Source organism: Lithobates pipiens, unplaced genomic scaffold, assembly GCF_037356315.1.
Source record: "Lithobates pipiens isolate NorthernLeopardFrog02 unplaced genomic scaffold, aLitPip1_a1.2 Scaffold_13, whole genome shotgun sequence".
Classification (NCBI taxonomy): domain Eukaryota; kingdom Metazoa; phylum Chordata; class Amphibia; order Anura; family Ranidae; genus Lithobates; species Lithobates pipiens.
The window spans coordinates 13,855,997-13,877,707 of record NW_027507718.1 but is presented as its reverse complement, the minus strand read 5'-3'; the positions used below and the strand labels follow the sequence as shown (position 1 = coordinate 13,877,707).

General features: G+C 42.0%; 1 protein-coding gene across 2 annotated transcripts in view; it reads right to left on the bottom strand.

Moving 5' to 3' along the window:
* KIF27 (kinesin family member 27) overlaps positions 1-21,711 on the bottom strand; it is a 144,114-nt gene that overhangs the window by 27,782 nt on the left and 94,621 nt on the right. For both annotated transcript variants that reach the window (XM_077474864.1, XM_077474863.1), the window contains exons 11-14: positions 21,490-21,687; positions 15,330-15,440; positions 8,995-9,171; positions 4,712-4,927 (exon numbers count right to left, since the gene is read on the bottom strand). In XM_077474864.1, the coding sequence (XP_077330990.1) occupies positions 4,712-4,927; positions 8,995-9,171; positions 15,330-15,440; positions 21,490-21,687 (702 nt within the window). The remainder of the gene's footprint in view (positions 1-4,711; positions 4,928-8,994; positions 9,172-15,329; positions 15,441-21,489; positions 21,688-21,711) is intronic.

The window sequence follows — 21,711 nt, the reverse complement described above, 5'->3', positions numbered from 1 at the left end:
CACACATCGTTGCCATTACTACTAAAAAAATTAAAATAAAAAAAAGGCCATAACTCTATCCCCTATTTTGTAGACGCTATAATTTTTGCGCAAACCAATCAATATACTATTATTGCGATTTTTTTTCCAAAAATATGTAGAAGAAAACATATCGGCCTAAACTGAGGAAGAAATTATTATTTTTTATATTTTTTGGGGGATATTATAGGAAAAAGTAAAAAATATTGAATTTTTTTTCAAAATTGTCACCTTTCTTGTTTATAGCACAAAAAATAAAAAACACAGAGGTGATCAAATACCACCAAAACAAAGCTCTATTTGTGGGGAAAAAAGGGACATTGGGTGCAATGTCGCACAACTGTGCAATTATCAGTTAAAGTAACGCAGTGCCGTATCGCAAAAAAGTGCTCTTTTCAGGAAGGGGGTAAATCCATCTGGGGCTGAAGTGGTTAAATTTCAAAGTCCCAGTGCCTCTTGGATGCCTTTTTTTTATTCCATTGGACCATTCAGCTTCTAATACTCCAATGGCAGTGTTCTTTGATTTTGATTGTAACCTCTGTTACTATTGCTTCTGCTGAGAGAAACTTCAATAAATAATATTGAACAAAAAACATGTTAGCTGGAGTTGAGCTTTAATTTACCGCCCTTAAACTTGTTAGTGCTACTAAAGTTTTTTTTTTTTTTTAAAGGTTATACTTACCTGCTCTGTGCAACGATATTGCACAGAACGGTCACGTTCCTTCTTTTCTGGCACTCCCTCGCTATTGCTGTTGAATCCTCCCTCCTGTAGGGGCCTGCAGTAGTAAGCCCCTGGCAGTCAGCACAGATAGAAGATAAGAACACCATGGGGCTGTCAGAAGGGTGATAGATGGATAGGCTACAAAGCTGTCAATGGATGTAAGCAAGGCCCATCTCTCTAGCTGGCTCTGAAGAGATCAGATCCTGACAGCTGTAGCTGATGTTCTGCACAGGAAAAGTCTACCTTGTGGCAACTCCTATCATATCTATGAGGAGTGGAGGGTGCTGCTGGGGGGAGTCTCAAATGAGCAAGCCCGAAACGTTTCGCCACAAGGGGTCTTCAACTGTGATGCCCCTGTTGAAGACCCCTTGTGTGGAAACGCGTCGGGCTTGCTCATTTGAGACTCCCACATTGCTGTTTTTATCCTTTCCATTTTATTATATTGGATTTTGGATTGTTTTTTATTGTTTCTATCTTGCAAGTTGTTGTGAGATTTTTAGTCCAATAAATTATTGGTTGACCTGCACCATATGGAGCTTTTCCCTCTCATTCCCTTTTATATCCCATTCTGCTTTCTTTGATCCTGATCCGTCTATTTCCATGTGGATACTTCGGAGACATCTCTGGTTGACGTTTCTATGGTCCTTTGTGTGCCTTCACGGTTCAGGAATTGTGAGCTACTTATCCATACATTCTAGGTGACATCAACAGGAGAATTGCAGGCGCATTTGACCCACTGCCGTATGGTATGTGTGTCCATCATTGCTGGTAAGCGTACCCCATCGTGTGCACACTGTTTTCAGGATCTGATTGACACACTTACATCTGCATCAAGTTTCTCTGGAAGGGAGACTCCAAAGAACTCTTTCACGTTCATATTTATGAACGGTCACATGTAGTTTAGTGTATTAGCACCCACGGTGTTTCCTTTTGGGTGACTCCAGATTTCGTGTGGATTCTTTTTGGAACATTTCACCGTTTACACACCACTATATGTATATTTTTCACTTTATCATTATGTTTTCATGCATGTGGTTATATTTTTAAGCACTACACATATTGTTTCACATGTGTGTGTTTGTATAGAAAGTGAAAAGCGCCATCTAGTGGGCAGTTTTTTTTTTTTAGAGTTTTAACATTTTTTCAACTGCCCACTAGATTGTGCTTTAAACCTTTTCTATACACACATGCACACACACACACACACACACACACACACACACACACGGTGAGGGAAATCGCATGCGATTTGGACAAGAATAACACTGCATTCTTGATCAAATCGCATGCAATTCTTTGCAGTGCGTTTTGTACCCATTCATTTTGTGTTGATGCAAATCGCAGCGCAAAGTATCGGTATCATTTGGCCGAATATCGATACCAGTATCGAATCATGCTTAGATATTAGACTAAGGATTTTTAGTACAGGAGAGGAGTCTTTGCCACTATGCAGGATTGAAGGTAAGCCCAGAGAACAGCTTTAAAGAAAGCCTGTATTAAGTATGATAGCTTCCATTGCCGACTTCTAGTATGCTGGTCATCATGATAATCCAATGGAGTTCAAACTGCATTGCTTGTCGATGCAGGTCATTGGCAAAAAATATTTAAAAGCCAGGGAGAGGCAACTAGCATTTTCAGAAATGCTCCATTTGCGATTTTATTTAAGTCACATCTCATTTCCTGAACCCTCTCTAAATAGAAAAGCACTGAAACATTTTAATGTTCCTAATTACTTAAAGTGGAGGGCCACCCTGAAAACAAAAATTTTTTAAAAATTACAAAAAAATCTAAAAAAAAATAAAAATTAAAAAAAATTTTTTTTTTACTTACCAGAAATGCCTGTTGCTAGGCACATAATCCTAATCTTCCTCTTCCTCCTCCGCGGAGATCTTCTGTCTTCTCTCTTCGTCGCGGCGTCTTCTGGGTAATGGGTCGCGCTGTGTTCTGGGAACTGTGTTCCAAAACACAGCGCGTCCCATTCAGAAAGCGCTGCGGGACTCGCGCATGCGCAGTAGCTGCGGGACTCGCGCATGCGCAGTAGGAAACGGGCAGTGAAGCCATAAGGCTCCACTGCCTGTTTCCCTTAGAGGGAATGGCGGCGCCGGGACCCGAGAGCCGAGGGACGGGTCGGCCTCGAGCGGCCGACATCGCGGGCGCCCTGGACAGGTAAGTGTGTTTATTAAGTCAGCAGCTGCAGTGTTTGCAGCTGCTGACTTTTTTTTTTTTTTTTTAAACGGCCCTCCTCTTTAAATGGCATTCTAATGGTCTTGAAGAGGCCAATTTGAACCACTTCCGGACCGCCCACCATGGATACACATCACTACCGTTGTTATGGAAGCAGATAGCTGCCATAAGCCGTCCGCTTTTAGATAAAAGTGGTCTCAGCGGCGAGTTTGCTGTGAGATTACTTTTATGGGCGACGGGAGAGGTGACCCCCCCTCCTGCCACGTTCTGGGCTTCTCCGCCGCTTACTGGAGCCATTGGAAGCGGCGTAGATGATCCGGTCCTGTGGCCTGATGGGCAGGAAGTCGAGTGAGGGCATGATGGCCCCCACTATGCCTTTGGAGGACCGGAGCGACGTCAAACGTCACTTCCGCCCAACGGCCTTAAAAGGGACAATTATTTTTTTATTGCATTCAAAGTGTAAATGTGAGATCTGAGGTCTTTTTTGACCCCAGATCTAACATTAAAGAGGTACTATCATGCTTTTTTTTCTATTACAAGGAATGTTTACATTCTTTTTAATAGGAATAAAAGTGATCCAAACAGAATGATTCAATCTGTCAATGTAAACAAACAGATCTCCGTTCTGACAGGGGAGTAGAGAGATATCGCCTGTTCCTAGTGATCAGGAACAGAAATCTCTCTCCTCCTCCAGACAGTACACTGCCCCCCCAGTTAGAAACACCTCCCAGGGAACACATTTAACCCCTTGATGACAACTAGTGTTAACCCCTTCCCTGTCAGTGTCATTTACTGTATACAGTAATCAGTGCATCTTTATAGCACTGATCGAGGTATAAATGTCAGTGGTCCCAAAAAATTGTCAAAGGTGTCCGATCTGTCTGTTCATTGTCTGTCTTTTTTTGTTTATAGTACAAAAAATAAAAAAACGCAGAGGTGATCAAATACCACCAAAAGAAAGCTCTATTTGTGGGAAAAAAATGATATCAATTTTGTTTGGGTACATCGTTGCATGCAATTGTCAGTTAATGCAAAGCAGTGCCATATCACAAAAAATAGCCTGGTCATTAAGTAGAAAAATCTTCCGGTTCTTAAGTGGTTAAAAGGGACCGTGTAAAAATAAAAAGTAAAATGGTATAAAAAATTTTTTTTTTTCAAATCGCCCTGTCCCTCCGTGCTTACGCACAGAAGCAAACGCATACGAAAAGGTGTTCAAACCACACATGTGAGGTATCAACACGATCGTTAGAGTGAGAGCAATAATTATAGCAAGATCTCCTCTGTAACTCAAAACTGGTAACCTGTAGAAATTTTAAAACTTTGCCTATGGAGATTTTTAAGCGTCAAAGTTTGTTGGCATTCCACGAACGAGTGCAATTTTGAAGTGTGAGATGTTGGGTTTCAATTTACTCGGTGTAACATTATCTTTCACAATATAGAAAAAAATTGGGCTAACTTTACTGTTTTCTTATTTTTTTTTATTTAAAAAAAGTGTATTTTTTCCAAAAAAATCACGTTTGTAAGACCGCTGCGCAAATATGGTGTGACAAAGTATTGCAATGACTGCCCTTTTATTCTCTAGGATGTCTGAAAAAAATGTATATATATTGTTTGGGGGATCTAAGTAATTTTCTAGCAAAAAAATAAATAAAAATAACAGATTTTAACTTGTAAACACCAAGTGTAAAAAATAGGCGTGGTCCTTAAGTGGTTAAAGTGCCTGGCAAGACAAAGAAAAGTATATATATATATATATATATATATATATATATATATATATTACTGTACCTCTGGTGACAGCACTGTGCCATTCTTCAGTTTTTCATCAAGGCTGTCTCTCCTCTGTAGGAGATGATCCCGCTCCTTCTGCAGGACTTTGACCTCCTCAGATATTGCACTTTCATCTTCACTATTACTGCTGTGCAATTTCTTGCTCTTATCCTTCAGTTCACTTTCTAAAGCATTCAAACGTGTCGACATCCTCAGCATGTCACTGTTTATTGCCTAGGAGGGCAAATAATAACCATCATTATTGTATTAATTTTTTACTTATTTAATTATATATATATATATATATATATATATATATATATATATATATATATATATATAAAATATTGTTTTTAGAATGACAATAAAAATATGAAGGGAACAAAAGATAAGGCAAACAATAATAACATAAAGTCAAATAAATATGTAAATATAATATAAAGATAAAGGGGTGACAATAATAATTTTCACCAACCCATTTAAAGTGTAACTTTAGTTAGAAAATTAAGTCCTGCTAGATCACTTGAGGCTGGCCCATTTTGCAGGTATAGCTATGTAAAACATTAAAAATAAAAGTCTTTACTGTTTAAAATTCGGTAATACACTGGATCACCCTGCTCTGCACATGCTCAGTTGCTCTCCATTTGGCCAAGTTTGTAGAGGCTGATCTGCTGACAGCATCGGGTCTGGTTCACACTGGTGCAACATGCGCTCCAGCTTTGCGAGCACAAGTCGCGTCCCATTGCAATTGAACTGTTCTAGTCACCCTGACTTACAAAAAGGATCCTGCACTACTTTTGGTGCGACTTCGGTATGACTTGCATTGACTTCTGTTAAAGAAGTCATATGCAAGTTGTGCCAAAGTCACGATGGGATGTCGGATTCAAAATTGTATGTAGGTCACGGCAGTATGAACCGGGCCTTAAAGCCCCACTAAACCTTCCTATCCTTTACAACCAAGGAAGCTGCTTCTGTTTGATCTGCAATTGCCATGGTGCTGCACATGTGATCAGTTATGACACCCGTCATTTAATGGTTTGACAGTTTGGTTGAGGACACAAGAAAAATGTGACAGTTAGCAATCCCGGGATTCCAGGAATGAAACTTTTTTTGAAACCGTTAAATCGTTGGGTTTAGTTTCACTTTATGATTTACTGCTGTTCTGGTGCTCTGGGCTTCAGCAAAATGGTAGCCTCCAGCAAGAAGAAACAGGAGCAATGCTTGAGGCAATTTACAGAACACACTAAGTTTTGTAGTGTAATTATTAATATTACCTCTTCTATTACCTGACCCTCCCTCTTCGATTGTAAGCTCTAACAAGCAGGGCCTTTTGATTCCTACTATATTAACCACTTCCCGACCAGCGCACGACGATGTACGTCGACAGAATGGCACGGGCAGGCATATTGGCGTACATGTACGTCCAATCTTCAATGCCGCCCTACCATCGGGAGCGCGCCACCAGCGGCGCGCTCCCGCGCTGGTCGGGACCCCCGTGAGTCCAGTCGCGGGATCCGCGGACTCGATCGCCATGGGCATCCCCGCGATCGTCTCACGGGACGGCTGAAAGGAGGAAATACCGTGTAAACAGCATTTCTCCATTCTGCCTAGCAACTAGTGACGCTGATCTCTGCTCCATGTGATTGGAGCAGAGATCAGTGTTCACTAAATGAAAGCCCAACCCCCCCACAGTTAGTAACACACCCCTAGGAACACTTAACCCCTACACTGCCACCCACTGGTTAACCCTTTCACTGCCAGTGTCATTTACACAGGAATCACTGCATTTATATAGCAGTGATTACTGTATAAATGACAATGGTCCCAAAAATGTGTCAAAAATGTCCAATGGGTCCCCCACAATGTCGCAGTCACAATAAAAATCGCTGATTGCCGCCATTACTAGTAAAAAAAAAAAAATAATAAAAAATTATTAATAAAAATGCTATAAAACTATCCCTATTTTGTAAACGCTATAACTTTTGCGCAAACGAATCAATAATCGCTTATTGCGATTTTTTTACCAAAAATATGTAGAAAAATACGTATCGGCCTAAACTGAGGGAAAAAAATGTTTTTTTTATATATTTTTGGGGGATATTTATTATAACAAAAAGTAAAAAAATAATGTGTTTTTTTCAAAATTGTCGCTCTATTTTTGTTTATATCGCAAAAAATAAAAACCGCAGGGGTGATCAAATACCACCAAAAGAAAGCTCTATTTGTGGGAAAAAAAGGACGTCAATTTTGTTTGGAAGCCACGTCGCACGACCGCGCAATTGTCAGTTAAAGCGACGCAGTGCCGAATCGCAAAAAGTGGTCTGGTCTTTGACCAGCAAAATGGTCCGGTCTGAAAGTGGTTAAAGTGTATTGTATTTGTACTGTCTACCCTCAAGTTGTAAAGAGCTGCGTAAACTGTCAGTGCTATATAAATCCTGAATAATAATAATAATAATAAATGTATGTTCCTTAAAGAGGAAGTAAACTCTGATGGGTTTTACTCCCTCTTTGTTCCCTGCAAAGTAAAAGCATAATGGGCTAGTATGCATCGCATACTAGCCCATTATGTGCCACTTACCTGCAGAAGAAGCTCGGGATGTCACCGCTGTCCCTGCTGTGTGGCCGCGTCCATCTTCCACCCCTCTTCCTTCCGGGGCCATGGACTCCGGCTCTGTTACTGGCCAGAGCCGTGGGAGCCGACGGTCACGGCACAGACATTATAGAAAAACGGCAGTGCCTTTTCTTCAGTGTGCATGCGCCGATGACATTGGCGCAAGCGTATATAGCGAATAGCTTCTAAACCTGTACGGTTTAAGAGATATTTCCAGTACCTACAGGTAAGCCTTATTATAGGCTTACCTGTAGGGAAAAAGTGGTTGTACAGTGTTTACAACCACTTTAATAAAGAATATTATTTTTGATCAAGTTGTTATGGGTAAAGTTCTGCTTTTGAGCACCTATACTTCTCTGCAGACAGTATGTTAAAAGGATGAGAGTGTTAATTGTTTAAGTATGAATAGGGCATGTTTATTCTCAAAGAAGCACCCTGGTTTATTATACCAAAAAGTATAAAAGAAAAAGAGAAATTTTATATACAATGCTGCGAAAAAGTATTTGTCCCCTTTCTGATTTTTTTTATTTTTTTTGCATATATTTATCACACTTAAAAATTATTCAGATCAAACCAATTTTATTATTACACAAAGATAACCCAAGTAAATACAAAATGCAGTTTTTAAATGATGGTTTAATTTATTAAGGCAAAAAACGTGTCCAAACCTGCCTGGCTTTATGTGGAAAAAGTAATTGCCCCCTAAACCTAATAACTGGTTGTGCCACCCTTGGCGCCAAAAACTGCACTGCTGTGGAGCAATTTTGGCCCACTCTTCTTTGCAGAATTGTTTTAATTCAGACACATTGGAGGGTTTTCCCAGCATGAACGGCATGTGTAAGGTCATGATATAGCATCTCAATTGTATTTAAGTTCGGGCTTTGACTAGGCCACTCCAAAACCAAAATTTTCCTTTGTTTGAACCCTTTGGAGGTGGGCTTGCTGTTGTGTTTCGGATCATTGTCCTGCTGCATAACCCATGTGCACTTGCACTAGAGGTCACAAACTGATGGCCGGACATAAATTCCAGAAATCCAGAGAACAACAATGGGAAGGAAAAGGGAACCAAACAAGGTTTTGTTCATCTGAGAGATTACTAGGAAGTCAGACTACATATGACCTTTCGTGATGGTACTTAAGTACATTTTTCATATGTTCAGATATGCTTGCCTGAAAATTATTTTTAGAAACTGTTTGAAGAGGATCCTAATCACACAAGAAGAACTGTATATGCCTATGGACTTTGGAAAGTCTTGTAGTACCCAGATAGCTTGATTTATAGCTAGGTCTAAGGAAGCTTAGGCTTTCCACCTCAGCATCACGTCCCTGTGACCCCCGTTGGAAAAGCTTACTGAGGGTCCATGCACACTGGGCTTAAATATTGCTTCTTCTACAGGAGTTTTGCGTTTTGCCTGTAGAAGCAGCTCAATGCTATCCTATGTGCACATTAGGACGTTTGGAGGCAGGAAAAAACCCTTCTGGATTGTGCTTTAAAGAGGAGTTTTCTAGCAAAAAAAGAAAACCGCCAAATGCACCTAAATCACTCTATAGGAACATTATTTTCTGCCAAAGGAACTGTTGATTTTTAATCCCAGTGTGCATGGACCCTGAAAATGAAAATTTTATATAATTTTAAATAATTATAAATAAACCAAAAGATATTTCAGTAAAGAAATGCAACTTTACATACTTGGCTTGAACGTAGCTTTTTCATCTCCAGCTGGCTCTTCTCTTTAAGCATTGCTTCCATCTTAGCAATACTTTCTTCCCTTTTCTTTAAGTCATCTTCCAATTCACTCAAAGCTTGACGCTCCTTTAATACCTTCTCAACCTCCTCATCAACCCACTTCTTCTGTTCTTCCATTTTCTGGATAAACATAAGGGTAAAGTAATTCTATAAGCGTATCAAAGAACTGAAAAAGGTGAGATCTGGAAACACAGCGAAAAATGTTGCTCTAATGAGATAACTGCCACTTTAACAAAACCAAGCTAAAAGTCCATATAGTGTTTTTCATTTATTGTGCATACATGTCTTACATTCTGCCCATATGCACGGTATAAAAAGATGCCATAAAGTCAGCACACAAATGTTTCTGAAATAATGATAAATATATAAAATTTACAAGACAGCAAGTGCCATCACTTCCCATGAAGAGAAATCTTGCATATAAATATTACTCAATGCCCCTTGTTAGTAGCAACCGTTTTTGAACCAGGTTAACAAATTTTAGGTAAAATTCCATGCAGTGTTTTCATTTATTGTTTATATGTTTTAGATTTGCCCATATGCAGAGTATAAAGATGCCACAAAGCCAGTTCAAAAGTGTTCATGCAAAAGTGCTAAACTTAACATTTTATAGGAGATACAAAAATATGCAATTCATGCCATACAAGGCAAAAACAACAACGACCTCCCATTAAAAAAATATGTGGTGCAGCGCTTAATTGTACCTGCATCTGCATTTATTTGTTGCATAGCACCCATGGAAATATTTAGAAATAGACGTTTATCCTCCTGGGAAAATCCACCTTGTTTAGTTTTCTGCTGACAACACTACTACACTGCTCCTGAATTAAAAAAAGCATTGTCACCTTCATGTAGGCTGTGCCTGTGTGCACTACAGTTGGATGGGAAGGTGTTGCAAGAAATATGACCATTGGCACAGACACCACTGACTCACAAAAGTGCGGGTTGTCAATTAGAGGATGAAATTCTCAACAGTGCTTGAGAAGGTAATGTGAACTGGTTTAACCACTTGAGATCCGCGCTATAGTCAAATGACGGCTACAGCGCGGATCTCGAATGCCGGGACTACGTCTATTGACGTTGTCCCCTTTAATGGCTCCCCGCGCGCTCCCGGGAGCGCGCATCGGGGAAAGTCTGTGTTGGCCGTGTCCCCTGGACACAGCCAATCACAGATCGCTGTAAACAGCCAATCACAGCAACCGTTTACAGCGCGATCGCCGCCTCCAATGGGTGATGATCTCAAATGTAAACAAATGAGATCATCACCCATTGCCGAATCTGTCTCCTCACACAAAGATAGCGTGTGAGGAGAGAGATTCCGTGAGTTAAAAAAAAAAGTGTTTTTTGTGCCATCTGTGCCCGCCAGTGCCCATCTCTACCCTGCCAGTGCCCATCTCTACCCCGCCAGTGCCCACCTGTGCACCATCTGTGCAACGTCAGTGCCCATCTGTGCACCGCCAGTGCCCGCCAGTGCACATCTGTTCACCGCCAGTGCCAATCGGTGCCCATCTGTACCAATCGGTGCCCATCTGTGCCACCTCAGCAGTGCCCATCTGTGCCGCCTCAGCAGTGCCCATCTGTGCCCCCTCAGCAGTGCCCATCTGTGCCCATCTGCTGCCTCATTAGTGCACATCTGTGCAATAAATCTGCACATCTGTGCAATAAATCAGTGCACATCTGTGCCGACCCATCAGTGCCCATCTGTGCAGACTCAGCAGTGCCCATCTGTGCAGACTCAGCAGTGCCCATCTGTGCAGACTCAGCAGTGCCCATCTGTGCAGACTCAGCAGTGCCCATCTGTGCAATAAATCTGCACATCTGTGCCGACCCATCAGTGCCCATTTGTGCCACCTCAACAGCGCCCATCTGTGCCACCTCAAAGGCACCCATCTGTGCCACCTCAAAAGCGCCCATCTGTGCCACCTCAAAAGCGCCCATCTGTGCCACCTCAAAAGGGCCCATCTGTACAATCAGTGCACATCTGTGCCGACTCATCAGTGCACATCTGTGCCGACTCATCAGTGCCCATCTGTGCCACCTCTGTGCTGCTTCAACAGTACACATCTGTGCCACCTCATCAGTGCACATCAGTGCCCATCAGTGCAGGCTTAACCAGCAACCATGGCTAAACGAGTCTTTTCCGCCGAGGCGTACCAAATTCTTTCCACGGCCGACGAGAGCAACGGGGAGCTCTCCTCTTCAGATTCGGATTCTGAAGCCGACATAAATTATGAGCCAGTCCTCAGCAGGGAAACACTGACTGAATCCGAGGAGGAAGATATCCGGCCCATCAAACTAAGGCGTTCTAGTGAGGCAGTGCCGTCCACCAGCACCGCAGTGCCGTCCACCAGCACCGCAGTGCCCCGGCAAGAAAGGCCAAGTACCAGTGGGGTGTCATCTCAGCCCCAAAGGGTTAGGAGCCATTCCGGCCTTCCCTATGCCCTTCAGAACCCCTTGTGGCTTCCTCCTAATTCAGGAGAGGCCAATGTTCCCCCTTTCACTGCCCAGCCAGGAGTCCAGGTGGACACGGAGAATTTTACCCCAATAGATTTTTTTAATTTAATTTTTACGGAGGATATGTTGTCGTCAATTGTGGCCCAGTGCAACCTGTATGCACAACAATTTATTTTGAAAAATCCGACATCTTATTATGCCCGTCCCTACCAATGGAGAGACCTAACGGTGGAGGAGTTCAAGGTTTTTTTAGGCCTCACATTTAACATGGGACTCAACAAAAAAAATCAATTGCGTACCTATTGGTCAACCCACCCCCTCCACCACACACCGCTCTTCTCCGCGGTAATGCCCAGAACCAGGTATCAGATGATCCTGAGGTTCTTACATTTCAGCGACAATTCCCAGTGCCTTCCACAAAATGATCCAAATTACGACAGGCTTTACAAAATTCAACCAATACTTAATTATTTTTCAGAAACATTCCCCAAATTGTTTACCCCGGACCAACACATATGTGTGGATGAGTCCCTTATTAAATTTAGTGGCAGGCTTAAAATGAAGCAATTTATGCCCAGCAAAAGGGCCCGCTATGGGGTGAAGATCTACAAATTATGCGACCGAGCCACAGGGTACACATATTCATTCATAGTGTACGAAGGGAAGGACACCCAGCTGCAGCCCCCTAATTGTCCGGACTACTTGGGATCCAGCGGAAAAGTTGTTTGGGACCTCATATACCCCCTATTGGATAAAGGCTACCACCTGTATGTAGATAACTTCTACACATCTCTGCCCCTGTTCCACAACCTTCACCGGAAGAAGACGCCAGCATGTGGCACCGTAAAAAGGAATTGGAAGGGCTTTCCTCAAAGTCTTGTGAACAAGAAGCTGCGAAAAGGAGAAACCGCAAGTCTGAGAAACAAGGAGGTTCTGGCAGTGATGTGGAGGGACAGAAGGGATGTGTATATGTTGTCTTCTATCCACAATGATACCTTCGTGGAAATCCCCAGAAGGAATGGCCTCGTAAAAAAAAACAAAATGCATTTATGAATACAATTTGTTCATGGGGGGAGTCGACTTCAACGACCAAATGATGGAACCATATATCTTGTCACAAGACGGACATACCATTGGTACAAAAAAGTAGCAATTTATTTTTTTCAATTGGCCATTTACAATTCCTATGTCATTTACCGCAACTCCACCCAAAACCCCAAACGTTTCTTTGGCTACCAGGAGGAAGTTTTCACTGCCCTTATTTTCCCAAACGGCCCACCAGAAAATATCCGATCAGATGTGATTAGCCGACTCTCCGAGCGCCACTTTCTCGATAAAATCCCTCCCAAACCAACAGGCCAAAGACGTCAAAAAAGATGTAAGGTGTGTACCAGAGCAGGAGTCAGAAGAGACACATCTTATTATTGTGCACAATGTCCTTCCCAACCAGGCCTCTGCATAGGCGACTGTTTTCGGCGTTACCATACTTCAATAAATTTTTAGTGAAGTATGGTAAATATAATCCTCAGTTCCTGCCTTCATACACCTTCACACCCCTTATGCCACTGCCTGCTCTGTAACTGGCCCTGGCTTGTTATTTGACCACTCTTATGCCTGCCGATTCTGTACATACCGCTGCCTGATCTGGAACTGACCCTGGACTGTTATTCGACCATGCTTCTGCCTAACGATTCTGTACATACCTCTGCCTGATCTGGAACTGACCTTGGACTGTTTGACCATGATATTTGCCTGCCTCTTGGACTGATCTTGTATTCTGCAACTGGACTAGTGGGATTCAACACGGGGTCTCACATATGTGAGGGGCTCCAGTATAGTTTTTCTGGAAGAAGAAAACAATTTTCTTTGTTTTCTTATTCCTAGATTAGGGTCTGGAGACTCGGAGGCTTCAAAGAGATTTGGGAGGGAGAAGCCTCTACCTCTATTCCCATTCTGTCCTGAACGAGGCTCTACTTCTGTCTGCTGCCTGTACGACTTACTGCCGTAATGCCGCACTGACCACACCCCAAGGACCTGCCTACTACCAGGACCAATATTTTTGGCACTGCTGACATCTCTGCACTGACCCTGGACTGTAATATGGACAGTATCCCTGCCTGCTGCCTGAAAAACTGTGTTCGCTGTTGCTGACCAAGTCCCTGCCTGCTGCCTGGACCAGTGATATCCTCCTGTGGACAACTGCGCTTCTAAAACCACAGGTAATCTTTTCTTTACCCTTTGCTCAGCATAATGTATTTGGGGGTGTAATTCTTGGTATGTGCAGGCTATGTGTCCCTGGAACGTCGACGGTGTTCCTTGCATGTTGCGCCTCTGTATGTGGCCAGGCTGTGTAAACGTCTCACACATGTGGTATATGTAAATGCTATGCGTTGGAAATATCTTATAAACGGACAACTTTGTGTAAAAAAAAAAATGCGTTTTCATTTTTTTTCCACATTTTCCAAAAACTTCTGGAAAAAAATGAACCATTGAAAAGACTCATTATGGCTCATAGATTATACATTGGGGTGTTAGTTTTCCAAAATGGGGTCATTTTCTGGACGTTTCCATTGCCCTGGTGTTCCAGGGCCTTCAAAACTGTAATAGGTGGTTGAGAAATGAAATGTGTAATTTATGCTCCTAGAATGCCTGAAGGTGCTACTTCAAAATTAGGCCTCTGTATGTGGTCAGGCTGTGTAAAAGTCTCACACATGTGGTATCGTTATACTCAGGAGGAGTAGGAGTATGTATTTTGGGGTGTTATTTGTGGTATGCACATTCCGTGTGGGAGAAACAATCTATTACAATGAAAATTTTGTCAAAAAAAAAAAAATCTTAATTTTGCAAAGAATTGTGGGAAAAAATGACAACTTAAAATAACTCACCATGCCTCTTACTAAATACATTGGAATGTCTACTTTCCAAAAAGGGGTCATTTGGGGGGCATTTGTACTTTACTGGCTTGTTAGGGTCTCAAGAATGGAGATAGGCCTTAGTACATCAGATGTGATCTTTTTTTGCAAATCTTTATGATTTGCACCATAGCTTGTAGACTCTATAAATTTCACACAGATCATATAATATGCAATAATTTGGGTTATTTTTACCAAAGATGTGTAGTAGTAAAAATTGTGGCCAAAATTTATGAAGAAAAATTGCTAATTTGCTAAATTTTATCACAGAAACGAAGAAAAATTCATTTTTTTTCTAAATTTTCGGTCTTTTTTCATTTATAGCGCAGAAAATAAAAAACCGAGAGGTGATCAAATACCACCAAAAGAAAGCTCTATTGGTATGAAGAAAAGGACAAAAAATCATTTGGTTACAGTGTTGCATGACTGAGTAATTGTCATTCAAAATGTCAGAGCACTGAAAGCTGAAAATTGGTCTGGGACTGAGGGGGGTTTAAGTGCCCAGTAAGCAAGTGGTTAATAGTTTTAATTGTAGTTGTTTTTACAACTTGTTAAAATTACGTAAATGTTTTATTGCCCATTGCCTGGTTATACGTTCACTAAAAGAGTTAATTAAAATATTGGAAGGTACTTCATGGACTTTGCCATTAGGGTGTACGTTTTTTTTTTTTCCCAGAAAATGGTCCTTCAATTTAAAGTACATCTTCTTTCTACTACACTTCAAGTCTAAGTCGTTTTATTTTATCATAAATAATCTACAGAAAAGGTCCACCACAACGTGATCATTTAAGTATGACCCTTCTTTCTAAGCCCACCAAAACACTCCCAATTTAAACCCCTGACTGTGACTCTACTAAAAAAAATCTATTGATTAAAAAAAAAAAAAAAGAATACACCAATGTCATGACTTACAAGCTGAAGTTGGTCTGGTATATTAGAGCTCTTCTGTCTTCGAATGGATGCAATCTCTTCATTTTTCAGCTTCAACATCTTCTGCTGCTGTTCAGTCCTTAACTGAAGCTCCTGAAAAAATATTTAATTTGAATTTCAGATGTTTGCAGCAACATATTAAGGTAACAGAATTTGGATGCCATATAGATTAAGCATATCACATTTGAGCTTGAAAAGTTGCATCAATTCAATGCGTCAGTGTGAAAAAGCATGCATATTCTCTGAGCCATTTATATAAGGTAGAAATTGATATTTTGCCATTTAGATTTGCCTCTCTACTGATTCCAACCTAGGATTGACAAATCTGAAGCGAAAAAACCCCCCACAGTTTTCTTACCTTTATAAAAATTTAAAATTGTATAGGTGATTAATAATCTCAATTAGAAATAGCAAAATTATTTATAACATGATTTTTGTGCTTATTGTAAAAGCCATGTCTTACTGTTCTTTAAGGGACACAGGAGTATTTTGACACTGGCAAACTAAGGCCCCTTTCACACGGGGATCGCTCCGTTGGCCCCGCTGAGCCGGCAGCGGACAGGGCGGTCTCCGCACACTGTGCAGGGACTGCCCTGTCAGCTCTCCGCTCTCCTCTATGAGGATCGGATGAGCACGGTCCGTCTGTCCGTGTTCATCCGATCCGTTCTGCAGATGGATAGAAAAATAGGATTTTCCTCCGTCTGCAGAATCAGACAGTTGCGGAGGCGGACAATAGCGGGTGTCTGCGGATGTTCATCCGCAGACACCCGCTATCCCATAGGGATGCATGTATGTCCGTATTTCATCCGCAAACGGATGGATGAAATACGGACATAATGTCCGCATGTGTGAAAGGGGCCTAAAAAGCCGTCGGCCAGCCAGGTATAATCCTCCCCACTCCCAGCATGCTTCAGTTTTTTTTTCTTCAGAAAAGCAGTAGTAGAAGTAAAATACAAACAAAGAGGGGGTATATGATTCAATTATTCAAAGACAATTGAGTAATCCAAAAGCAGTCAAGCTGGGGGGCAACAGTAACAAAACAAACCCTCAAAACCAACAGTAAAACAGAGGCAGCCTGCAGCTCAAAGAACTGCCTGAAGGACCTAACATCTGAAGCTAGCATTAAATGAGGTGTACGCATCCACCTGGTAAACCGTGCAAACAAAAGACTAGGGGGCAGCCTTGCAAATCTGGAAAGCAGTTGTCGGATACCAAAATGCTCAGGAAGTACTAGCAGACCTAATGGAGCTAGTCTTGACAGGAATAGGTAGAACCTTGTCAGTTAAACTAAACCCATCAATTTAACTGGGTTACTGTAGTCAGAGGGAGTGCTAGGGGCTCACAGAAAAAAAAAGGCCAGCCCTGGGTTTGAGCACCCAAACAGATTTGCCAAGTTGGGTGAAAACATGGGTGACAAGCTCAGGAGGTGGAAGCCCTAGATGTCACCGCTACCCCTAACAGCCAGGAGAGCAGCCCATATAGTAGGGGTGGTGAGGGCAGTGCAAGAAGGCCTAGACAGCTGGCTGTAATAGGGGATTCTATTATCAGAGGGACTGATAGAATAACCAGGATAGCCTTAACCCAATAGTTTACTGTCTCCCTGGTGCCAGGGTTTGGCATGTGATGGATAAAATTACTGGGAGAGGCTGGGCATGAACCAGCTGTCTTTGTCCATGTTGGGATCAATTACAGAATTGGAGGCTCCTTAGGAATCAATTTAAAGAACTAGGCTGCAAGTAGAAGGGGAAGGAAGGGAAGGACATCCAAGGTGATATTCCCTGAAATATTGCCTGTGCCATGCACAACACAGAAAAAAGACAGGGGGAGATTAGAGAACTGAATGCATGGCTAAAGATCTAGTGTGAGAGGGAAGAATTTGGGTTTCACCAATGCCAGCATACAGTGCCCACCAGTGGCAGCAATCAGTTCCCACAAGTGCCACCAATCAGTGCCCATTAGCCCTGCCAGTCAGTGCTGCCCATCACTGCTGTCCATCAATGCCCATCAGTGTCACCCATCAATGCCCATATGTACCGCCTATCCATGCCAACCAGTGCCACCTATCAGTGCCCACCAGTGCCGCCTATCAGTACCACCTAACAGTACTCATCAGTGCCACATATCAGTGCCCATAAGTGCGGCATAATAGTGCCTCCTCATCAGTGCCCATGAATGCCACCTCATCAGTGCCCACCAGTTCAGCCTATCAGTCCCCATCGGTGCCACCTCATCAGTGCACATCAGTGCACACGAAAATATAAGAAATACTAATGCGCACAACCAAATAGCTACTACCTACAAAAAGCCAATACCTATAAAACAAAATGCAGAAAAGCTGCCAACATATAAAAGTGATCTCTGCACAGTATCAGGAATATTAGTAAATGATATGTGACGCTACCTCACCTACTACACTCCTTGAATTTTATATAAAAAAATGCCAATAAGTGAAAAATAGTGATACCGTTAATCACCACACAAACACTTACAAATAAGCAGAGTTTCAAGCGCTGTAAACAATGGGTACTTCCGGTCTCAGCTGCGACCAGAAGTGACGACGATGATACCTGGCTCCTCCCTACAGCGCTTGAAACTATGCTTAATTGTAAGTGTTTGTGTGGATTATTAAAAACATTTTTTAATTCATACTACACATTGGAGCCCCTTCTCTTCTCTCCCTCAATATTTATTTATAGCTATGAATATCAATGGCATGTGTTTATATATAGCGGGCTGAAACTGCGAGGAGTGGATGAGAGAGTGACAGCCATCATACATACAGCGTCATATGGCCTATAATGCCCGTTAATAGAGGTGTGAGGCTGGGGAAAACAAGGGGCGCACCACGGATTACACTGAGCACAGAGCATCGGTGGATTTGCACTGTTTGTAGTGGATTGCACCCAGTTTTTGCACTTTTAATTGACTGAACTTTTATACGAAGACTATTCATTACAATATTATGGGACTTGATTTATAATTTGTTTGATGGTCACATTATTGAAGTATCCAATTAGTGTGGAACACGGCTTGCACTTTGGAAAGTTTTTGGCACTTTAGTAGCATATCGCACATTATTTTGGTATATGTTTGCACGTTTATCACTATTTGCACTTTAATTATATTATTAATGTTCTATATTGCATTTCACTAGTTTTATGTGATGATTAACGGTATCACTATTTTTCACTATATTATATAAAATTCAAGGAGTGTAGTAGGTGAGGTAGCACCACATATCAGTGAAAGCGAAAAATTACTTAGTTACAAAATTTTTTGGTCTTTTTTTTTGTAAAAAATAAAAAAAAACAGCAGTGATTAAAGCGGGGTTCCACCCTAAAGTGGAACCTCCGCTAATCGGAACCCTCCCCCCCTCCGGTGTCACAATTGGCACCTTACAGGGGGGAGGGGGGTGGAGATACCTGTCAAAGACAGGTATTTACACCCACTTCCGGGCATAGACTCCCGTGGGAGTCTATGTCATATCCTGTCCTGCCGCGCTGTCTGCTGGGACACACACTGGTCCCAGTGACAGCGCAGAGAATTTCTATTGCGCTGCGCGACTCGCGCATGCGCAGTAGGGAACCGGGAAGTGAAGCCGATTCGCTTCACTTCCTGATTCCCTCACCTAGAATGGTGACGCCAGCAGCCGAGGGCCGAGCGATCGATCGGCCTCGGCATCGCTGGACCCCGGGACAGGTGAGTGTCCATTTATTAAAAGTCAGCAGCTGTAGTATTTATAGCTGCTGGCTTTTAATATGATAATATGAAAATGATAACAAAAAATTGGGGTACAGTGTAGAATGACTGCGCAATTGTCATTCAAAGTGCAAGAGCGCTGAAATCTGAAAAATGGCTTTGGCAGGAAGGGGGTGTTAGTGCCTGGTAGGCAAGTGGTTAAACTAGATGACTTGTGTCTTTTTTCAACCAGGCTAACTATATAAGTTTCCCAAAACTTTTACATTCAAGGCATGCCATGACTGATAACTGTCACAGTTGCTTATGCTTTCAATCAAACGGTTAATTCATCAAATGGCTTGCATCATAACTAATCACATGTGCAGCACCAAGGCAACTACAGATCAGAGGCTAAGATGGCAGCCTCCTTAGCTGTAAATAATGAACGGTTTATTTCTGCTTTAAAACTATACACTTGTATAGTGATTTCCCTGAGCTACCAAGACATGATGGAGCATGAATATGGTTCCCCTTTAAAGCAGAGTTATACCTTCCAAAACTCCAGCACAGCAGTGCCCGATGTGTCATACCAGCATTGCTGAAATTTTGCACTGAGCTGCATATGTGCAGCTCCGTGTACAGTGGCGTACAGGCAGTCTAGAAATTTTACTGGAGAAGAGACATTGTATGTCTCTTCTCCATTAAAAATCCTGCCTGTTCGCAAGGTTTTATTATAGGCGTTGAAAGAATTATCAGGGATGATAAAACAGAGAGTGGCTTTCTATTGGAAGCAGTGGCTGAGTGGTAAATCTGCACAGCATGAACTACATATGGGCAGTTAAGAGAAATTTCCTTCTGGCATAGTGGAGGTAGACAGATATATGGAAGAACAATGTCCTGGTTGAAGTTAAAACCCAAAACCACCTCAAAGGGAAGGAGGCTCTAGGCCTCAACAACACCTTGTATAAAGAAAGAGTTTTTTGTATAGGACAAGGCTGCTAACTCAAACACATACCTTGCAGAGGCAACAAGCAACACAGCCTTCAACAGTAAGTAATAGTGGAAAGGTGAAAATCTTCAGGTGGTTCCAAAGGTGGCCTTTGAAGTTCCAACAGAAGAAGATTTAAATGCCATGGAGTAACGTGGTTATACAAGAGGAGCAACAAAATGGACACCCTGTACAAAAGGCCTGAATAAAAAAGCTAGTTGTCTTTGGAAGAGGAGGAGGGATTAGTAGTCTAATGGAAGTGCACCCATGCAGCTGCACTCAAGAGTTTCTGTGCACAGCATCTTCATGCAACCTACAGTGATCTAAACTCTACCACTTTCTATAAAATAGTACAATGCTTTTCATTTAAATGCATTTTGAGGGTATGGGAAACTCAACATCACTCACACTGCAAACACTACGTACATTTTCATATTCCACAGACTGCATGCAGTCCATAATAAAAGTCCAGATTTAGGAGGAAAAAAAAAGTTCAATAAGTGGGTTTTATATACATACCTAAAGAATGTAAACATCCATAATGTATAGATAGAAGATTTTTGTTCTTAAATGCATACAGAAAGTCTTAATGCCCTCACAGTATTTATCACCTAGGGGAATAAGCTTTGTTTTTACAGGAAAAGTTAAGATTAGAAGTCACACTGCTTAGAACTCGTATATTTAACTTTTCATGAAAAATGACCACTGTGCACTACAGATATTTTCTCATAAAATGCTCAGTTCAGATTGCCTAGACTTGTGACATTAACACAGACCAGTGGTTAACAACCACTGGGCAGAGGCCCAGTGCCAAAAAATGTCCTCCCTCCTGCCTGACCTCCAGCTACCTGTAGATCCCTCAACTTCCCACAGATCCTCCCAGATCCCATAGTGGTCCACAGTGCCGCTCAACTTTGTACAGTGCCCCTAGGTCCACTACAGTGTCTACCAAACTCCCACAGTGCCATCCCTCCACCCCCAGCGCCCCCTGGCTTACTGCAAAGCCTTCAGCCATCCACAGAGCTGCAAACAGTGTCCCCCAATGTCCCACATTTACCCTGCAAATCCCCAGTCTGCTGGAGAGACCTCCAGCTCCCTTCTAAGATCTCAGCCCCACAATTGCCCCCAGATCCCTTCAGAAAGCTCATCCAGTACAGGGCCACCAAATCTGCTGCACACTGCCCTAACCCTCTCCAGAACCTTCATCCCCCTACAACAAAAGGAGGGGGGAAGGAGGCACGGAAGGTTTTGGAAGAATTTACTGGGCCCTGGTCTCAATAAGGTTGAAAACCACTGACCTATCTGCAAGGAGGACCACAGATACATAAAAGAAGTATATTTTACATGTATTTTCTTTTTCTTTTTTTGTCTTTTAGGCTTTTTGTGCACAAGCATTAGGAACATCAGTACTCTTGTTAATCACACTTTCAATGCTCCATGTTTGTGAGCCCGTACAGTATTTGCATAACTATTTACCTTGATTTGCTGTTGGTCCTTTTGAACAGCCAGTTCAAGTTTCTTTTTTTTCTCAGTCTCTTCTTTTAGCTTTTTCTGTAATTGGCTCTGTTGCTGTCGCATGTTCAGAATGTTTTTTTCAGCATCTGCTACACACTTCTCATTCTGAACAGAAAGACTTACAAATTTTTTTGTGTCTTGTTGCTTCTTTTGTACGATCTGTGCAGAAGTAAAACAATGAAA